We start from the raw sequence: 22705 nt of genomic DNA on the forward strand, positions 1-22705 counted from the left end.
TTCTGCTGTTCTGCATTGAGTATATTATAATTAATATTATTGTAAATGTAAGTCGTCTAAAGTTATTCATTCCAACTCTTTTTATTCTTGAATTAGAAATTAAAAAATATTTCATTATACTACAACAATAAAAGATGGTGGCAATTCCACGATATACATCATAAATACGATAGAAAAATGTCCATCATTTCCATCACCATTTTATCAATTCAAGTGAACAGTGTTGGGCTCCAAATAAAAGGAGAGAAAAAGTCATTCTTAAGTTATTCTATTCTATAAAAACGAGAACGTGGTGTATCATGGCATATCATTATCGTGATATAAACTGGTTCATATCAAGAACCTAGTAATACATTTTCCCCCCCATCACCCACCGCTGAAAGCCGCTCTATTCTTTCACCCGCTGTCTTTTCCATCTTTCCGTTATTTACAGTTGCTTTAACTTACAATTTCTTCTGATTCAATGTTGACTTTAGGCTAAGCTTATGGTGGGCGACAATATCAACAGGCTTTGGAGGTGAACCAGACACAATGTTGACGGCCTCCTGCTGCGACCAGCTGTACTACATAAAATGACTCGGGGAGTTTAACCTCGAGTTTAACTTGTGGGAATATTTTCCTTTTAATATTTACTATGACATTAGCAACTGGAAATATATATAGTAGAATGTAGAAATGATCTGGATCTACATTTCAGACTTACGACCACAAATAAATGACAAAAAGGTCAGACCGATGTTGCCTTTTGCATGTTTTGAGCATTCATATAAATAAATATCAAGTCCTTTCTTGTCCGATTACATAAAATGTAATAAAATGAATCTTGTCAAAATAAAGAATATATTTAGTAAAGGATAGAGATCAATAAATCACAGATTAAAAGGATCTCTAGAAAAAAATTCAGAGTCTTGAGGAGGTAAATAAGCGAGAGGTTCCAACATAGTCTTGGATATTTCCGAGACCTCACAGAAGACAGTAAGATAAAAAAAGCAGCTTAAAAGCAGTTCTAAATGTAGGTTTGGCTAAAGGGACTCATATTCAGAGGTGCGACGACGAGGAATATTTAGTCTCACACACTGGGCTCGGTCAAACGTTGACAGGTTTAATTGACTTCAGTCGTGAAGACTGTCATCCACGTTGTCTCTGTTGAATCTTTAATTCCCGCCGAGCATGTTGAGGGGCCGCGAGTCGTGTCAAATAATAGTGCTTTACTGCGTCTCGGCAGTGATGGATCCTCATTACCGCAGGAGACGCGTGATGACCCCCCTCGGTCGACAGCTCAGCCTCCCACAGAGCGAGCGCCTGCAGTGCTCTGTTAAAAAGAACGCCAGTGAAATTTACAGGCCTGCTGTGGCCTCTGTTGTAGAGGTGGTGAAGCATGGATGGAGCCCTCAGGACCAGGAGGGTTTAACTCTCTCAGGGACACAATAGAGGGACTATGAAATGACAAAGGGCACTCTTGTTTTACTGTTCCTGTCACTTTTTCCGCAGACTTGAGGCGGGTAACACACGCTCCTGTCGCACAACGAATCAACAAGTGCCCGACTGTTACCTTGACCTCGCCCAGCAGGGCGACACAAATAGCTTCGCAGCAGATGCCTGCAGATACTTCAGCAAGAGTAGCAGCTCCTTTGAGTCTCAAATTGGTGTCTTTCTTATAATAAAGTTAAACTGTTATGCTCCAAAAAGACGCTCAGGAAACGAATTAAACATTTCATATCGACCGTCAACAACGCAGCAATGATCTCATCTGGTCACGGGAAAGCGATGTAGAGCTCACATGAGGACATGAGCCGCAGAAATAATTCCCCGTCAGTGGAGAGCGGAGGCGTTACCTTGACGTAGGCCGTGAAGCGCTGACACTCCTCCCGGTTGATGTGCAGACTGAGCTGTTGACTCATCTGGCTGATCTGAGATCCGCCTTGAGTGAAGTAGACCCGCGACTTCTGTCTCTTGTCCACGTCGGCAGTCAGGTTGTACAGTATCTCTGCGTCGGAGGAAACAAAAAAAGTTGAATGAGCCAAATATATTGATGAAGTTTTAGTAAAATTGACCTAATTTTACGTCAACCAAACAGCCTTTTTGGGGCCAGATCCTTTCATAAACTCTTTATGTTTAAAAAATGTGCATTAAATACATCAAAACCCTTAGTTGTGCTGTTGTGAACTACATAATGCATGTTTTTATCACATTGTAAATCTTAAACTCACACTTTTTAGCCATTATTACAAAGATCAAAGACACTTTATCGTTATTTAGCCCTTTAACATGTTACGTCTATTTAAAATAAAATATTATTTAACCAAATGTTTATCAGTGTCTTTCTTTGCAAAAGGTTTTTCATAAGAATTCATATTTATTATGACGATTACTTAATGCTGTCTCTCTGTAACACTTCAATGGCCTGGTGGATCGACTTCAGACGACATCACTCAACCAAATTCACAAGCAAACAAACTCCTACATATTTTCTTTTACATGTTTGTGCTTCTTAGAAGTGAGATGGAGGAGTTTGAACTGAACCATACCGCCCTGTAAGAAGTTTGTTTGGGTGATGTCAACTAGACTTTATGTATGAGATTGGAAAATAATTGCTTGTCATATATGTCTTGATAATGAGAACGTCTTTAAAAATACACTTTGACCTTGAAAAAATGCAAAAAATGCGAATATATCATGTCTTCCAAGAATGACTGGAGTAACAATAAACTCTAATTTCTGAACCCTTCAAATCTGGATTTGTACCAGAAGATGTTAAGAATCTTAGCTTTAACTTGCTGAGCCCTTTTCTACTTCACTCTGCTCTTTGACCTCATCACCTTGAGTTCTGCTTTTCAAATGAAAACAGGTGCAACATTTGCTTGAGGATCATCTATGTTACAATGTCGAATTTTTTTTTAACTATAGCGTTAGGATTGAAAAGTCATTAAAAAGTTGTAATAATCTGCTGTAAAATAAACCCGTCTCACTGCTGAGGTAAAAGCCTCACAGTATCCAAAAAGAATATTCCAATAATAACACGACTGTTTGTTCTAGCTCTGGCTTCGGTGACTCCGAACAACCTTTGGATCTATTTCGGAGAGAAAAATCAGAAGCATGAGGTCAAACACTATACTAATGTTTCCGAGAAGCCCATATTGGGGCGTCTGGCTTTTCAACATCCAACCGAATGAATCAGCCTCAGTCTGTAGTAATTGCTTCAAGAGGGTGTCATACTGGTAAAACACTGGGAGGGGCGTCGCACACGCCCCAGTCACACCGAAGCCTACTGTTTCCTGCGCGGAACAGAGGGAACGTCATGCGCTCACACCGGGGGAGGCTGAGGAAGGTTGGAAGTCGCCGAGCGCATGCTGCTGAAGTTTCCATGGTGTTTGCCAGGGCGGCTGAACAGAGAGCCTTTATTCCTGGGACTCTTTATGTAACAACAGTGTTGCCGCTCCCCCGGGGACTGAGAGTGACCCCGCCCTAACACCGCAGCAGGGATACACCTCACTTGGAAGAAGGTTTAGAAACGCGTAGCGTGACTACATGGTCTTTTCTGGAAGCGGATGTTTAAGGGCTTCGATCGTGAGCTAAGAGTTGATGGTAGTTGTGTCGTGCGATGATCAAATCCAAGAATAGATCATCTTTTAAGATGAGATAAGTTTGTCGCTTGTGTTGTTGATGATCATACCACGAAGCTGCTGCATTTTGTGTCCACTTGGACCCTCAACAATCTAAAACTGTTGATTGAAGTGTTGTCAAAAATCCATATTCTCCTTTGAGCATGTTGAGAAGACAAGTTACTGTATTTTTCACTAAAAGTCGCACTTTTTCCTTTAATTATCAATTTATAATTAATAACATTAATTATATCAATTAAAAATTCTCATTTGATAAGCACCATTTCATCATTAAAAGGGTACACTAGATAATATACTATATGTTTTAAAAATGTGTAAAATAAATATAAATTAAAAGGCAAATCTGTTAGCTTTGCCAGTAGATACAAGTTATAGTTGGTGTCATTCTGAGGTGGAATTTATCTCTCAATAACTGGCTATTTAAGATTAAAACGTTTTTTTTTAATCTATTAAACCAGGGGTTCCAAACCTTTTTTGTGCCACAGAACAGTCAAATGTCAGGATTATATTCACGGACCGATGTTAAGATAGAAATAAGTAAAAATACAAAAGCATGAAATGCAAAAAAACTACAGTTAAGTGCATAAATACGACTCACCATAACACTGAATCAGCAAGAGTTCTACAATACAAGATGTGTATTTGTATCTATGTATATTTGATTTTATGCTGACGATAGTATTCTGTATGTGTGTGTTTCATAGCTTTTAGAGACTCTGTGCAAATGTGTGAACATGTTTGTGTTCGATCATTATGTCTATTGGAATGAGGACTGTTAAACATAAGTTTTGTTTTGTTAATCATAATTTTACTTTATGATTTCCACCTGACCTGGGGTTGGGGACCACTGTCTTAAACAAGAAATGTTTTTTAATCCACGATATTGTAATGACAAGAAAACAATTAAATATATATATAAATTAATTATTACATTATGGATTCAATGGAGTTAATCTACTTAGGGGTGGTTAAGATGGGGATAATAATACTATTAATATTAAATTAAGAAGCTGGATGAAGATGATTTAAAACAAAGTGGAACTAGCACCACTTATTTATTGATAATTTATTTGTAGAACTTCCTGCAGCATTGAATGCATCATCATGTGCAGTGACCTGGAAATAACTGACATACTAGCAAGCCTTCAAGAGTTCTGTTTGGATTCTCAGGCAAGAGATTTTGGCATTCAAAAATATTTTTCCATCAAGTACTGACCAGAAATCTGCTAAAATGCTTTTGACTGTAACCTTATATTCTGATCTCAGGCCACAAAAACTCTCTCGTCCACTAATTTTGTTTACCTATTGAGAGCGAAAGGACACGCAGCAGCTGATATCTGCGAGAGTCAGACACACATCTGTGTTTTCTTAAGAAGGACCTAACAGTTTCTCACCTATTTGTCCAGGAAGCTGTCGGCCGTGGAATTGCATGCAGACTGTGACGACGAAGCAGTTCAGGTTCAGGTGGTGGCCCTCGTGGCACTGAGGGACCGAGATGTTGATGGAGACCGGCAAGAAGATGGACACGTCCACGCTGATGACGGGCCGAGATCTGGAGGAGCAGGCGAGTGTAAAAGTCACATAAAAACATCAGGTATTTCAACTAGGGGTCATTCACACTCACCTCAGTAGCACCACGCTGTCCGACATGAACGCCCCGATTGTGACGTCTGTGTGAAAATGACATATTCAGACTCACTTCAGTTAAGATAACAATGCATAGTCTGACACGAAAAGTGTCGGCCGAGGAATGTTGTAAACAAGATGCCTCGACCATGAGTCTAAACACTTGTGCTGCAGCGAGAGTGACAACAACATGTTAGTCATTCAAATATTGAACAAAAATATATCATTTTAAATAAAACTCGCTGTGCAGGTGTTGAGGGAAACACACAATTTTCCTTTTAGTCTCTCCTCAGTGTTTGGTGTGAGCGTACCTGCGTATCCGTTGCCATCCATGTCCACATTGCCAGAGATGGACTGGCCAAACATCTGCAGACCAGGACTCACACTGCGCCCAGATACTTTCTGTAACACATGAAACGCATCACACGCAAAGAACATTGTGTGATCCCACCTCTTCCACTGATCTTTGTTTTCACATTTCTTTCGGGATTCTACCCTTCTCTCGTCAATAACTTCTTCCTAAGATTTGCCGAGAGATCGCCCGCTCTCGGCGTTTTGTCTGTTGTCAAGCCAACAGGAAGATTTAGAAGAGACTCGTGAATCTCCTCGGATGAGTGATCGCCACCAGGTGCTTCGCAGGGGTTTGTCAAATAATGCCAGGGCCTGAACATCTGTGGAACTCAAACTATTTTGCTAGATAATTAAACATTTCTACTAAACTTATCAAAATACATTTCCCACCAACTAAACTAGCACTAAAATATAAACTTAAATTGAATGTGCTTGGTTATATGCCTGGGTAATGTTTACGTTATTTCAACAAACAATCTGCTTTTCTCATTTTATTTCAGGAGAGTTTTAGATGAAAAAAAAAAGACTCAAGTAATAGTCAAGATGCACTAGCACCCATGATTCAGGACCCAGGCATGACCAACCCTATGGTAGTTTTCACCAACTGACTGCACTAAGAATGGTTAAAAAAATATGGAACTGTTTTACGTAATAAATGATCTAGTTAATGATAACAATAGAAAATTGAATCATTTCTAAGAATAATTCATATTAAACTCCTCAAGATGGGATCAAAAGCTTGACCACTATAGCAGTGCGCTCATTAAAATCCCTTATGTGTTATCTCAGGGTCAAGGTGACCCTTTGGTCTGAAAACAAGTGTGTTTGAGGTATCCCTTGTATTGTCTCTGGTAAAGGTGAACGACCTCCACCACTGTATGCATTTCTGAAATCCAGAGAGGACACAAGGAATACCAGAAACACATTCGTTTTAAGGCCTTCGGGTCACCTTGACCCTGAGATAACACGAGGGTTAAGAACAAAAACCATAAAGCTGTCTGTCTAGCATCACATCAGCCGATATAAGTCACTGCATCCCAACAACATCCTAACAAACCACATGTTTTCCCATGAAATTCCCAATTTTCTTTGGTAAATTGGCTCAGAAACAAACTCATTTCGGAGGCTTTCACAGACTGCGATGTAACAAAATAATGAGAACTAACTGTTTATTAGATTATGTCTTACCATGGAGTACTTCTTGACCATTCCTTTGGCGTCCCCGTGGTATATATACACTGCACCCCCGTACTCGTCCTCTTTAGGGGCTCCGATGGCGACGTCTGGGAATACAGAAGGGCATAATTACAGCTCAATATTGTCGTGCAAAGAAAATTCCTTTTAAGCCATTTGCACGGTTTCTTTGCTGGCCAGTGTCTGGGGAATGTTCTGTTACCGTAATACTCTAAATAGACAATTAAGTGTTGTTAGTGGCCATAAAACATTGTACAACCTCTGAGAGAGTGGAAACAACACTGTTAAATTCTGGCCAGAGCATTGAAACAAACGTCCCTTTAGTCTTTTTCCAAAAATACGTTTTTTTTTCTCCTGAAACCAGAACACAGCTAAGCCTGGTAGTAAGAGTCTTAAGTACCAAACAATAATCAGGACATTTGTAAAAACATCAATTTGACTTCTGTTCTAATGAAACAACTTTCGCGGTTTGGTTGTAAAAGACGGCGAGTGAGAGTGAGAATCCTTCAGCACTTAAAAAAGATGAGTTATAATGGCTGCCAACGTTCTCCACACAAACAGTCGGTGCCAGGCAGCGAGACTTCGAGGCGAATCTCACACATAGATGAAACTAAGCAGCAGCTTCCAGTCGGCGAACGAGGCCAAGAGCTCGGAGCCAAACCAAGCTTGCAGCACAAAAACAGAATATATTCGTCAGCGTGGAGAGAAGGTGGTTTATGTTTGGACGCGCAGCGTAAAAGAGGTCGATGTTTCTAAAGATCCCTTTTTGGCTGCGGGGTCATCGACGCAAGAATGTGTCAAAATTAATGTTTTCTTACACCTACGGAGAAGCTCGCCGTGCCAACGTTAGCAGGCGCGATGAAAGATTATTTCTTTTACTACTTAGCTGAGGAAATGACTTTGAACAGGACGATGGGACGATGTCGCATTAACGGCTCTAAGAGTGAACGTAAGGCCAGATTGAGTTTCATAAACAACCACTTGAAACTCAACCAGGGTTGAAGACGCTGCTTCAGCAGAGTTGATTCAATCAAGGAGAAGTTTACATTGTGTGTTTGTTTTAATCAAGACTTAAACAGATTAATACATTAAGGGTGTCTTGAACAATTTAGCTCATTATTGGGATGTCTATATTGACGAGTGATAATTTAATAGGATGTTTTTTTCATTTATATTGTTTACTATTTTAGTTTAATAACATTTGTGAGCTAACATTAATTTCAATCTAGACGTGAATATCAGAAATCAAATTTAAAATCATAGACATAGGAGTGTTGTGTTGGATTATACAAATTTAAAATGACAAATTTGGGCGACTAAAGCGCTTAAATAAAATCCTATAAATACGATATACACCAGGCAAAATCATTACTTATATATAAGCGCAGCAGCAGGAGCAAAAGCCCAGAATTTCAACTTCCCAGAAGCTTCCATCCATGGATGAATGAAGGGAATGATTGATGCATATAAACGACAAAAGTAAAGAAACGTGCGTCTTTAGAACCCACCTTGATAGCCATCGTCATCAATGTCTCCAATGGCTGCGATGCACTCGCCGAAGTGGGCGTTGTAAGCGTTGTCACCGCTTAGAACAGCTTCCTCCTCCATCACACCCTGATGGGAAATAGTAAAAAAGTATTTCAATTAAACCATTAACTTGCTTAATTAAACAGGGAGAGCGTAGAAGATCGCTCGCCATGTTCTCACTGACCCGCACAAACCCCACTTACGTTGCCTTTGCTGAGGTACACAGACACCTGGCCCTCATCCCGGAGCTGGCTGTGCATGGGTGCCCCCACCAGCAGGTCTGACAGGCCGTCCTGGTTCAGATCAACTGCACACAATGAGGAGCCAAAGTAAGAGCCCATCTGGAACCAAGCCGAGCCACAGAGCAATGGGTCAGACACACACTTTACTGACAGAAGGATTCACAAAAATATTCACACGTGACTCCAAAAAGTATTTGGTTTATCCTATATTGTGTTTAAACAGTGAAGCTTTCACACTTAAGAGTCTCTTTGTCTCAGATGAATGCATTTCCTGGCTTCGAAATTGAAGCAAAATCTGTTGATATAAAATTGAACAGGCTGAGGTTTCACCAGAGATTGTAGAGACAAATAAAATCTCAAGTGTTGTTTAGTATGGCTGATATTCACGAGTTACAGAGCATGTCAAGCCAAGTGTGGGTTTTTTTTTCCATGTTTTATATCATGTATTTATTCATGTTTTAAATACATGTTTGCCTCTTCACTGTTATAAAGTAGAAGTTCAACTTACAAATCCATAAACTTTTATTCACCTTTTTAAATCAATCGTATCACTTGGTGGAAAAGTTACGTTACATATTTCCTAATGAAATCAAATCTGATCTTAATATTTACTTTATTCATTTCACATAATCATAAATGTTTGCCATTTACACAGTGAGTATATGCTGAGATTAAATTTTAAGAAAACGTACATCATCTTTTTATTAATCTATCGAAAGAATTTCACTCAATTCGTAATAGATACAATACAATCTTTTCATTTATTGTCATTTTTTACGATTAATTTAATGACTTATTCTTTTTTTTAATGGTAGCTATTATTTGCAATGTATTGGAAAAACACAAAACTAGTTTAATAAATACATTATAAATTATATAAAACAGTATTATTCATCAGAGAAGAATAAAAGGAAGATCTTATCTTATTCAATCCGAACCATTTTCTTTAATAAACTCTACATAACTATGGTAAAAATATTGATTTCATACCATTTTCCCTGAGGCTTGAAAACTCTTCACCAACGATCCGCCGTCGATTTTAAAAATATAAACCTGAAAGAGAGAAAGATCTTTTACTAAAACATCGCATACATGCTTGAACGAGTTCCTACTTTGCCGCTGCCGCTGTGCTGTGGGGCCCCGGCGGCGATGTCGATGACGTTCGGAGCCGAGAAGTGTCCGGCCGTCACGGCGTAGCCTGAGGAGACGAAACACATGATCACAAACAGATCCTTTTCTGTGAAACACATTCTTCTCGCTCGCCGATAGACCCCCTCACCGAGGTAGCTGTATCGGTGATAGTCCACGTCTTCTTTGTTGGGGCTATAGAAGGTGTCAGAGGTCATGTTGTACGCCTTGATTGTTCCGGTCCAGTAGTAAGAGCCCGGCGCCCCCATCACGACCAGCTCCTGGTGGATCAAACCCCCAAACACTTTCAGTCATTTATGTGTCTGTCTTCCCTGCTCGACTTCCAGGGACAGGAAGGAGAAAATACCGCCGGGAGAAAGTCTGGTTAACCAAAGGCCACAGAGTTCTGCTCACTATCGGATGGAAACCACACAAGCCGACGTGACAAGGAGGAGGAATCTACACATGTCTGTGATATGAGCATTTCTGTCACATTTCTTCCTGAAATCGACTCGCTTGTCGGTTTTTGTTCACTGGTCACAATTGGCAACCATTGCCAAGCCACAACATTGGAATCATCCTCTGACCTCTTTGCAACGGAACAAAGCCTCTGGTTAATTGGAACAATCTGTGTCTACTTATCTCGCCTCCTTCATCTCCAGCGTCTCCCCTGATTGTGATCAGACGTTACACAACAGGCGCACAGGAAGTGCAGTCACACATTAAGGACTCGCACTTCCTTCCTCTGCCCAAACAAACGGAACAACACCTGACGGAGCCGACATGTGGGACAACATCTGAGGCTTCGGTTTCGGACCAGGATGACTTCTAACAGTTGGATGTCTTCTCCTGGCATTCCTGGCATTTTGACGGGGGGTTCAATTGAGCCAGTGAAAGCTCAAATGCTTTAACAGACAAACAAAAGTCTTTGAAAAAAATCCACTCTGATGTTTTCACTGTGGTTTTAGGGCATTGACTGAAGCAATCCAACAACATGATTTATCTTCATTAAAAGTTTACTTTTTCCTTCTTAATTACTTTTGAGACACATTTAATAGTCGTATCCATTTTTAAACTGATCCATTTATAATTAGATATTTAGCTAAATCCTGTCCTAAAGAAATAACAAAAATAATCTGAATAACTGAATAACAAGGAACAAAAAAGTTCTTCATTGCTTCACATTACATATATTAAAGCACATAAGTGGTTCCAGAAATTTATGGAATTAAAAATACAAATTTTATAGATTCATAGAAACTTTAAAATGTAAAGACCTACTTATAATTGACATTCTAACAGAAAAATGTATATATATATATATATATATATATATATATATATATATATATATATTACCATGACAACATGATCATGATGACATGTTTTTGCATGTTATCGCAAATTAATTTGTGTTCTTACAAATAGAAATGTAGTGGGAAGCTGTGCGATGAGGGTTCATTTTTTGGCTTAGTAGTACTTGGTAACTGGTAACTGGTTATGTGTAACAATGTTTACATAAAGTTATAAAAAACTTTGTTTTTGTATAATAAATTTGAAGCATATTGTCATGTCTTGTTGTTTAACTTTGGTCCTTATTTTGTCAATCTTTATCAAGCCTGTTGCTGTGCCTCAGCAGCTGCAGATCCTCCACCTATTCCCCAGCAACAGGCTCTAGAGTGTAACCTTCATTGTACGGTACGTCATGCTTGAATTCTTTGCCTGTGCCTTCTTTTAGTTGCGTGATTCAGCGTTTGTGTTTTTGCCTTTCTAATGCTCTCTTTGTATGGTTTGTGCTCAACCCAGTTTCTGGATGCATTTTGAGTTGATGGTTATGGACTGTGAAAATGACATTCCTGATCTTGAACGCTACATCGTTGAACTTAACTTTTCAAATATAATTTCGTTATTCAGTTGTTTTTATAGATTGTTAATTTTTCGTTAACAGAATGTAAACCTAATGGTTGCAGTGTATTCTTATTTTTAAGTAGTTTCCAATTTTAAAATGACTTCACAAAGTTAACCATGGGGGTCAATATAGACCTCTGTCGTAAAAGGCTTTTTGGCAGGCAGAAGTTATGGGTGCGAAACCAAATAACAATTTGTAATTTCAATACAAGTGATTTGAAATGAACACTTACACCCATGTTAGGAAAAGTTAGTTCGTCAAGGTGCCACTGTTAGTTAATAGCATCAACGCGTAACAAGGTTCGATGCACCCAAGCGGCTCTTTATTTTATTTTCTACAATTTAATTTGACAAAACCGAGAATGCTGAGCCTCATGTTTTGATACGGTGACATTTTTCTTTGCCAGCACAGAGGCTGAAAAGCTTGAGAACATTCTCCGGAGAACTCAGCATCATTTAGAACCTTTTTTGGAAGTTAAACGAGACGAAACCTGATAGCAGTTACAAGTTACTATCAAAGAGGTTTGTAGACCCTGAAGTCATTGTGCTCTGCTGTACATCACCGCGTGCCCCTTATTGAGCATGACTGTAACATGAGACCAAGAAAAAAATGGCTTAACAGAACATGCTGCTTCGTATGTAAAATGTTACCTTAAAAAAAATGTCTTAGGGAAACACAACTGGCCAAGTAATGTTTATAACGCGATCCAAGACAGATTGTTTAGATAATATGAAGACTATTGATAGTAAAGTGACAGCAAATCAATGTTTTATGGAAAAAGGAAAAATAATCTTCTACTAAACAAGTCATTCGAGGCTGCTTGAGAGTTTCCTCTCTGTCAGTCATCAGAGCATTAACTGCTTCAATACAACTGCTGATCTTAACAGAGGACGTAAATTAGATTTTATACATCGTTTGACATCCTCTGACTGTGTGCAGGAAAAGGAAAAATGACCACGGCTGTAAATGCACAATCTGGAAAGGGAACCGCAGCATCCCAAAGTGTCGAAAAAGACTTCGCTGAATGTGGAAATTTTACATGGAGAATTAAGTTTCCTTTGCTTTGAAACAGACCTGGGTTTATGGGATACACACGTTACAAATAAAGTGTTTGATTAAAGGTGCTGCCAAAATCACGACCCATAAAACGTGCATTAAAGACACGCTTTTCCACTCTGGATCGATTTGCCAAGGAACACATCGGTCACAATATCGGGATGTGGTTCAAAACAAGTAGTTAATGAATAACAGATATAAAAGTTTCCGTGCTGGGTTGAAAAATCGCTCACTTACACGCTTTTATTGTTTAGGTTACACAAGATATGACATATTTTGATTTAATTTCTACGTAACATTTCTGTCACATAGTCCCGTCTGCTTCATAAAGTTTGTCCAACTAACAAATAAATTTAGACTTTAATAGTTTCATGTTTTATTTCATTGCTTTTTTTTCTATTCAATTCTATTTATATATACTGTATATAATAATTATATATTAATAATAGTCACTGGTAAGCTGTGATATCACTGTTAAGAGTGCCCATGATTACATAATTAAATGTTTCAGTGGTAATAAGTTGCTTTTAAATCAGTTTAATGATAGTTAAAGTAGAGTTAACGTGACTGACGAGACACATGCTTGGTTTAAGACACTAAAAAGACTTTGTGGACTATAAATATAAAAGGAGCAAAATTCAGTTGGATAATCAATAATTTAAAAATAAAACATTCTTAAAAAATGGTTTACAATTGGTGTGGCTGCAGAGAGCAATACTTGCAGTAAAATTAAATAATAAACAAAACAATTGTTATAAATTCTCTGTTCATAAGAGCAGAACAAAGTGATGATGAAATGATAGAAGAAGAAAAAGAGAGTAAAAGCTCTGTAGATCATCCATATCTGGTGACATAATGTGAGGTTCAAATCTTGATGCTAAGGACAAAAAGGTGAGGCAAGGATATCTTCACTGGAAACGACCGTTAATTGACTAAAGTCCACATCCATGTGATAAAACTCTTCTTCCGATATAAACTATATTTTATGGATCAAGACGATCAGCGGCTACTGACCTCCGTGAAAACTCCCGCAATCCCGGCTTGGCACGAGCCGTGCTCTTCGCCATACTTCTGCTTATAGTCTGCAAGAAAAAACAAACCGCAAATTATTTCACTGTGTGCTTAAGCCAGCGTTTACTGGAGTTTTCCCTGCATTCCATATGGAGCTAGTCAAAGCCCCGGTCCCATCCAAGAGTCGGGGGGCTGATAGAGAGAAGAAAAAAAAAAAGAGGTGCAAAGCAACAAAAGCCCAGCTTTTCAAAGGGGGGGTAACACGCAGCTCTCAGGTTGCAACAATATTGAACTTGGATCAGCGCAGAATGCACTTAGATTATGACGATGCAAAGCGAGTCTGGCTGCTGTTCAAGTTGTTATGGAAGGAAGTGGAATCTTGACATGGAAGCACAATTAAGACATAAAAAAAAAGCTTTTGATAAATAACATATGAAGGACAACTTTGACCGAGTCAGCGCATATTGTGAGGAAGGAATTCGATTTTTTAGTGCCGTCAACGGCGCGTGAAAGGAAAACACAGAGCCGTTCCAGTAAATGTGGAGCGACTGCAGTTAAAAGCACCGACAATCACCTGATGTCAATAACAACCTGAGGATAAGATTAATGAAAGAATTCACAGCCATCATAACATTGACACATTTTCTTTAAATATTCTTCACCTTCGTAACAAGGGATGAGGGGCTTGGTCCTGCCTTGAAGGTTTGACGGGATGACGGAGCAGTATCCGTGAGGAAGAATAAGCTCCGAGTCGTAGAAGACATTTTTCCAGCGGTGAGCGCAGGCCTGAAAACAAGAAGAAAAAAAAGAGAGAGAGAAATGATATGGCTTTTCATCAAGTGAAGACAGTTTTTTTTTTCTCTGCTCATCTCCGACTGAGTTGGAGTCAGTGTGGCTATCAAAATATCAGCTTTGGTCTGTGGTGCGACTATCCAGCATGAGGCTGTGCAGTGGGAAGATAGCTAAGTGAATAATAGAGGCCTGGGAAGCAACTGGAGTTCACACTTGATATTAACAAATGGAGAGAAAACAGCGACTGAACAGGGAGTCGTGAATTCAATCTCCTAAGAGCAAAAACTAATGCATTCAATTTTATTTATTCATCCTAAAAACTATATAGGACAAGGAAATGAAAAGTTATTTTAAAAGATAAACTATTAAAACATTTCTACATGATCAGTTGTATAGCTTTACCCTCATAAAAGCTGCATAACTACAATATAAGGAGTCACATTAGGTTCACTCTGGTAAGGTGTGAACGTATATGAAAGATAACATGATGTCAACAACTGAGCAAAGATAGAAAACAAAATATAACCAAGAGCAAAACTGATGCCATGTCAGAAAAAAACTAGAATAAAAGCCATTTATTTGAGTTTAGGGGCGAACAGGGAACCAGATTTGACCTCCCAAACAGTGTTCTGTTCAGTAGCAGCACAGGGAAGGAGTTGGTGCTGAAGCCAGTTCTAATTTTATGGGTGAATCTATATTGAATTCACACAACCAGACGTTTTTAAAAACCTAGATTTATGTTAACTTTATTAATAAATACCTTTTTATTACTTTTAAATATCGTTGGTTCAAAGGTTTGTGGAAATATTGTTTGTTGAACGTAGTAATCTAAATGTACATGACAAACTCAAGGCCCAGGGGCCAAATATGGCCCGCCTTGTTATTTTATGTGGCCTGCTGGATGGTTGACCCACATTTTAAGTAGAATAAGGTGCATGATTAGGTAGAACTTTATTCCCTCAGTAGAGGTCTCCTTTGGGAAATTGTTTAGCGATATTATATATATGTATAATATATAAAAATAATATATAATATATATATTGTTAGTGATATATAGTGATAGATTGATAGTGACCTACAAGTATACTCGTTATTAACTCCTGTGTCATCTCAGGGTCAAGATGACCCAAAGGACCGAAAATGTGTTTGTGGCATCCCTTGGAAGTCCTCCCTGGCTTACAGAAATACATATGCAGTGGTGGAGGTCGTTCACCTTCACCCACAGACAACACAAGGGATACCACAAACACATTTGTTTTCTGTCCTTTGGGTCACTTTGATCGAGAGACAACACAAGGCTTAGGATGAGATAAGGGGCTTTTGAATAAAGTAAAAGGCGTGTTGAAGGAAAGGAATTTGATGAGTGTTTGATGAAACAGAAAAACACAAAATCAAGATTAACTGGATAAATTAGAAAATAGAGCATCACAATCGTTCTACTTTTCAAACCCACTGCATGGACTTGAAAGAAGAGAACATGACACACCGATTTCAAGAAGGTTGGGTCAAACATTTGTCCATGTTTTGATGTTTCAATTGATTTGAAACCCACATCGATTGGATGTAGAACTATCAAGCTCTGCTCTGGTGAAGCCACATCAATGAGCGATGTGCTCATGGGACTCAAAAGTTTAGCTCGGTTTGTTCCGTCCTCTTCCCAGAAGACACACAGAGAGCCAATTAAAGATCCTACAGAGTGTGGGTGAACACAAAGAGTCAAATGACCGCATAAGAACGGCCAAAACTAATTGTCGTAGCCTAAACAAAGCCCTGTGACAGAATCAGCTGACGTCAAGAAAAAAAAAACTCAAGTCATGTTCTTGTCTGATCGAAAAACCCACTTGTGAACCCACCACTGCACACATCTGCCCCACAGACGTGAGCCCACTCACATAAAAAAAAAGAAAAACACCATCACAGCAACACGTGGCTCAAACGTCAGCAGACTTTTCTTTTATGATATGCAGAACCGCCAACTGTATTGTAACCCTTCACTCAGATTCTGACCTCGACATGGAAAACCTTCGCCAGGAGTTTTAACTTCAAGAGGCTTCGCAGAGATTCACATCTGTTAGATCAGCGTGTCTGTGGAGGATTTTTTTTGTGTTTTAATCTTCTCCCTCAATCAACCGGCTTCTTCTCTACTTTGCTGGGCTTCTGAGGTTTCCTCTCGGCCCACCGCAGGACACCGGGTTTAATAAGAGGCTGCTCCTGGATGGGACCACCAGAGGGGCTGGAACCTAAACAAACTATTAGACGCCCGCTCTTCTCTGGGCAAACACTGAGCCCAGGCACCTCCGGGATAACCCTAACCCACTACTGGTTGGTCTCACGAGCGGACACACGACTACATTTATCTGGCTGTGTGGTATATATAAAAAATTAAAAGAAAATAAATTGAAATTAAAAATATGAAAAGAAAAAAATACAAATGAATACAAATAAAATAAATAAATAAAAACTGTATTTTTTAGTCAAATAACTATTGATTAATGTCAGTTTAAAAAATATTAGTTGAACTTTAAGGTTTCTCAGCCCAGCCTGGAAATCTTTTTTTTACATGCGTTTCATGATGAGTATACAATATGCATTAATGGAAAGTCATTAATGAGTAAATGAAAAAGTAATATCACTAAAAATGAAAATATATACAGGCTATATATACACATTATCGCTGGGAAAACGCCATTATTTATCATGGATTAACACATTTTGCTCACATGCAAGACGCTTTTTGTTTTTGATATTCTAATAATTATGAACGATTTTACTTGGTGGGGTTCATGAATTTTTTTTTAGAATGATGGCGGGACATTTTTCAAGTTTGAGATTCACACGAAATATGTGTTACTGACAAACGCTCAACGTTAAAAGTGTTTGCACAACGAATACTTTGGCATTTGAGTTCATATGTCAAAAGAACATTGAAATAAAAGATAAGTCTTATTCCCAAAACAGAAATGAGAAAGGCATCCATATTAATTTTAGCTTATTGGTTCAGCATAAATAAACTATAAATAGAATCTCTGTGCTTGATAATTGATTGAGAGTAAAAAAAATGACACCTCTAAACATTTGTGACAATTTAGATTCCGTATCAACTTATACAAGCCTAGAAGTTGGAAAGTTCCCAGAGTGTTCTGAGCTCACCAGTATCTTGCCATTGGTCCGGTCCTGTCGGGCCAAGCTGACCCCCATCCACTCGTCATCCCGGTCGCCTCGACACGTCTTCCCACACGACTCCCTCGGCTTGTTTCCTGCAACACACAGAGTTCAGTCGGTGTCATCAGGTCAGAGGAAGAACAAAAAAAAAGTTTCTTTTGCTTTATTTTACTTATCTTGCTCAGTTTAGTGAACTTTGGAACATTGAAAAACAAATCTTTATTTACTTTCTGTTTTTATCTCAAGTTTGGTGCAAAGTACAGTTGAGTGAAAAGCTGCTCGTCAATGACGGCGATGATTCATTTAATAGAAGGAAAGGACTCGCTTCTAAACATGACCTTCGTCCATTGATGTTTAATGAAGACAAACATCTGCTTATCTTTGTGATCATGAATTTCACTTAAGAACAGGATGATTAGAAAATGTGCTTGAGCCCTGCCCACTGAAAACACTTTTTTTTTCTGGAGATGAAATCTTGTTCACCATAACCACAATCACTCTGCTGTGATTGGTCAAGCAACAAGGTTTGTCACCACATGTCATCAATCCAGGAAGTCTCCACCTCCAAGGGACTCTTTATATAAATAAAGCGGGGCATGATTACAGCTGGCTGGAGGCGGAGTGAAGCCAATATTAGAGCATAATGGACTTCGCTCTCGTAACCTCTCGTTCGCTGAGACTTAATGAAGTAATAAGTTCAAAACATGGTAATGATGAGGGACTTACTCAGTTTGGAGGGGAAGACTTCAACATTTCAAACAGTAAGTCAGGAGAGTTGGTTGGCAATTTTCTTTTTTAAATTTTATTATGATTACGATAATGTTTTCATTTTTTGAAACATCAGCATTTCAAAGATGTTTAAATTAAACCCACACATTTATATATATAGTTGTCCGTTTTTTTTTTTTGAATCCTTTTTCTCAACATGAGGTCACAAAGCCACCCTGGGCGAGACGAGGGTGACCAATCCTTTGACCACACATGTCAAACTCAAGGCCCGGGGGCAAAATCTGACCCATCAAATCAATTTACCGTATAGTTGGCTTAAAAATTATGATGGTGACCTATACAAGTGTTTAAGATAATCTAAGGTACAGTAATAACCAATTTTAGTGGTAATGTAATTAAAGTGTATTTTAGAAACCAGACTTTTAAATTAAAATACAATATCATCAGAATTGATGTTACAGACACTTTTGATAAATATACATTTTGTCTAGCTAGTAACTTGTACAACTAAAAATATTTTGTCCCCATGTGTGATCTACGCAATCTACGCATGGGTAGAGGCAGAGGCGGAAAGTAACAAATATCAAGTTAAATCAATAAAAACAAGTATATTATCCTTTCAAGATTGAACACTAGATGAATTGAAGATTTAACTTTTGACTTTTAGAAAACTTCTAAATTGACCGTTTACTAAAAAAGAGCAGCCATACAGTACTTTCACAAACCTGTGTTGTTAAGAAACTACATGTGATTTTTAAGATCGTTGTCGAAGGTTAAAAGGAAAAGGCATAGTCAGGCCAGGAAAGAGTCAGTTCTATGTTGTTTTCTTAAAATAGTAAAAGTCTAAAAATAGCTAAATATTGCTTCATATTTTTTAATGTATCCCCCAAAGACCATCGGCACGCAGCTGTAAGTGTGCGTCAGTGTGTTTGTTGTCCCCGGGGGTCCATGAGAGTTCATTGCCTCTGACCCATGTGCTCCACTGAGCCGGCGCTCGCTCTTTGATATCGTATGTTTTTCGGTGACACATTGACTGAGCCCCGGGTTAATATTGAAGCCACTCCGGCTTTCCCTGACCACAACACAACCAAGGCTTGCTGCCTTCAGAGATGGGGCTCTGAAGCGTAGGGAGGGTGGGGGGTCAACTTTCTGGCTCACGTGCTTAGAAAATATTAACAGAAGCATAAATCATATTTATCAAAACATTTATGGCTCTCTGCGGACGGACAGAGCCCTTCTTGTTGGATCGTCTCAGCCTTGGTTACAGTGCGAGGACCAGACTGAGGAGGCATTATTCTGATAAAACAAAACAGATGTGACAAAGAGTCAGTGGGTCTAAAGCAGCGGAACATTCATCCCGGGGGGTGTGTGTGTGTGTGTGGGGGGGGGGGTTCTTCTACGTCTCACTGTGGAGGTGTGGATGGAGTTGAAGGGTCACTGACCTCTCCCCAGGTCCATCTCCGTGCAGCGGCGTTCCGGGTTGCTGTGAACCCGACACTTGTAGACAGCTCCGGGTGAGCGCACATAGCTACTGTAGGTCGAGTTTGACCTCGGCGCTCCTACTATTACCCTGCAGACAGACAACAATCATGTTACACTGAGACATACATTCACTTTTTATTATGTCACATTTGAAAAAACACATGAAAATAATCAATAACAGCATAAATTGAGCATATAATACATTGATATGTGCTCAATAAGTCAATTTTGGATTGATGTTGTTTATATCTTGTTATTATGTATTTGTAAATGTGTTTCTTGTATGTATGTATTCATAAGAAAAAATGTAATAATCTGAATCCATAACTTCATATATTTATATAAAGTAATTCTGAAGGATTCTGATTATTTAAATTAACAAAAAAAGAATAAATTAATTTCAATAAATGCTTTATTTGTTAAGTTACAACAGATAAGTCCTTATGACTTAAAAGTATTTTTTTTTATAACCACTGAATGAGATCAATAAGTAAAAGAAAAGTCATTCGTTTGTCTACAGTAATAATAATAATAAAATGCAAAAATAAAAACGCAACTAGTCACATAAGTCGCAAAAATAAAAAAAAGTTTGAGAGATAAAAAGTTGCTCAATGACTTGGACTCACCAGCGTGTGTTGTCATGATAGTGTTCCAGCACAGAGTAGCCAAAAAAGCTAGAATTGGGTCCACGGAACACCAGAGGATGTTCCAGGTCTATGTTGTACGAGTGAGCCAAAGAAAAGGAAAGAAACGCGCACAAAAGTCGTAGTAGTCCGCTTTGAAAACCAGCCATCCTTAGTCGCGCGTCACGCGTAATAACGCGCCAACAGTTTCCAGATTAAAAGAAGGATTGAGTCAATGCACCCTAAAAAGTTCTTAAAAAAAGTCGATCTTCTTACAGTCCTGCATGGGGTTCGGAAGAGAGGAGGGTGGCAGAAGACGGTTAACGGTCCAGTAAAATAACGGTGCGTCAGCTTCTCCTCATTCTGTCAGTGTGAGAAAAGTCGCTCTGCTGTGGTGAAGATAAACGCAGGAGCAAAGCTCGAGGGGGTGAACCACCGACAGGACGAGCCGCGGAGGGAACGCGATTCAAAATAAAAGAGGGGCAAGGGTGAAACGGTCTTTTCTGGTGTCGGGTGGGTTTTATTGTGAAAGGGAGACGGAAGTCGTTTGCTTCTGAAACGACGGCGCGGATGTTGTTGATGCGCGGAGAATCACGTTTCAACCGGAGGGCGCACTGCTGCCATCTATCGTTTGATAGAATCATTGCATTTTTTTTAGAACGATAAAAATGTTTGAATAAATGTTACTTGAAAATTGTGTTGTTTTTTTTTAAACCACCAAAAGATAAAAAATATCTATATATTGAATTTAATTTAATTACATTTAATAAACCTCAGTCCAAAAACATACAGAGGTTAAATGAGAACTTTGGGAAATTGTCCATAGGTATGACAGCATGGGTGAATGGTTGTCTGTCTTAGTTTGCCCTGCGACAGACTGGGGTCCTGTCCAGGGTGTCCCCTGCCTCTCGCCCTATGACTCTGGGATAGGCTCCAGTCTCCCCGCGACCCCCGACCCCGGGATAAATCGGTTGTCAATGAATGAATGAATAAACCTCTAATAATTCATTGTCGTTTTTGGACGGATAAACTGTAACTATTGGCAATATTGTGACAAACAAGTTGAACAAACAAAAGAAAGAACAAGAGTTAACTCACGGACAGGACAGGAATAATGGAAGTAAAAGGCAATGATACCAAGGAGGTCAACTGCTCAAAAGCAGCGAACATAGTTATCATTAGTAATTTGTTTTGATCAGGATTGATGCAGGTGATGATTGACAGGATCTCAAGGAAGAATAAAAACATTGTTTAGATTTTAAAAGGGTTTAACAGAACTATAAACATTTCAGTTGTGGACTATTTCAACTTATTAAAACTAAATGAAAAAACAACAACACATGTTAAGATATGGATCATGAATATAAATATATATATATATATATATATATATATATAAAATGTTACATGTTGATAATATTTACCTCAGAAGGACTGCTGGAAATATGCATATAGCAGCTGTTATGAACTAGCTAAGTTAGCAACTGTTAAGAACTAGCTAAGTTAGTAAGTAAGTTAGTAAGTAATTTTTATTTGTATAGCGCTTCTCTAGACCAGGGTCACAAAGCAACTGTTATGAACTAGCAAAGTTAGCAACTGTTAAGAACTACCTAAGTTAGCAACTGTTAAGAACTACCTAAGTTAGCAACTGTTAAGAACTAGCTAAGTTAGCAACTGTTAAGAACTACCTAAGTTAGCAACTGTAAAGAACTAGCTAAATTAGCAACTGTTAAGAACTAGCTAAGTTAGCAACTGTTAAGGACTAGTTAAGTTAGCAACTGTAAAGGACTAGCTAAGTTAGCAACTGTTATGAACTAGCTAAGTTAGCAACTGTTATGAACTAGCTTAGCTAGCAACTGTTATGAACTAGCTAAGCTATTATCTCATTTAATTTAGATTACTGTAACCATGGAAAAAAATCAAGTATTCACTCACCAGTGTGCAGAAAAGCAGGTTTCCTCAAGCAGGAAGTGAACCCACAACCTTCTTGCTGTGAGGCGTTCACCCTAACTAATAAGAGGCTGGCGCCCCTTACATCAACTCAAATATTTTCAAAAGGTTTTCAATTTCATCAATGCTTCCATTGAATGGTTTATCCTAGGTCGGGTTGCGGGGGCAGCAGCAAAGGTTAAGAGGCCCAGACTGGTGGCATACCTAGGCCGACATAATCTCCTGGGTCCTCCAGTTCGTTAGATATCCGACCAGTAAAAAGACGTCCTGAAAAAGAATCCTGGGCCGACTCAGCTGTCC

General features: G+C 38.8%; 1 protein-coding gene across 1 annotated transcript in view; it reads right to left on the reverse strand.

Moving 5' to 3' along the window:
• itga9 (integrin, alpha 9) overlaps positions 1-20852 on the reverse strand; it is a 60050-nt gene extending 39198 nt beyond the window's left edge. The window contains exons 1-15 of the mRNA XM_087802276.1: positions 20459-20852; positions 19793-19920; positions 17610-17716; positions 14330-14453; positions 13671-13738; positions 9843-9972; positions 9676-9761; positions 9554-9616; positions 8525-8662; positions 8303-8408; positions 6789-6883; positions 5561-5651; positions 5248-5293; positions 5018-5175; positions 1836-1987 (exon numbers count right to left, since the gene is read on the reverse strand). Of these exons, the coding sequence (XP_087658402.1) occupies positions 1836-1987; positions 5018-5175; positions 5248-5293; positions 5561-5651; positions 6789-6883; positions 8303-8408; positions 8525-8662; positions 9554-9616; positions 9676-9761; positions 9843-9972; positions 13671-13738; positions 14330-14453; positions 17610-17716; positions 19793-19920; positions 20459-20625 (1659 nt within the window). The 5' untranslated portion in view covers positions 20626-20852. The remainder of the gene's footprint in view (positions 1-1835; positions 1988-5017; positions 5176-5247; positions 5294-5560; positions 5652-6788; positions 6884-8302; positions 8409-8524; positions 8663-9553; positions 9617-9675; positions 9762-9842; positions 9973-13670; positions 13739-14329; positions 14454-17609; positions 17717-19792; positions 19921-20458) is intronic.
• Positions 20853-22705: the final 1853 nt, after the last annotated feature.

Source organism: Callionymus lyra, chromosome 11, assembly GCF_982586985.1.
Source record: "Callionymus lyra chromosome 11, fCalLyr1.hap1.1, whole genome shotgun sequence".
In the NCBI taxonomy this organism is placed as follows: Eukaryota; Metazoa; Chordata; class Actinopteri; order Syngnathiformes; family Callionymidae; genus Callionymus; species Callionymus lyra.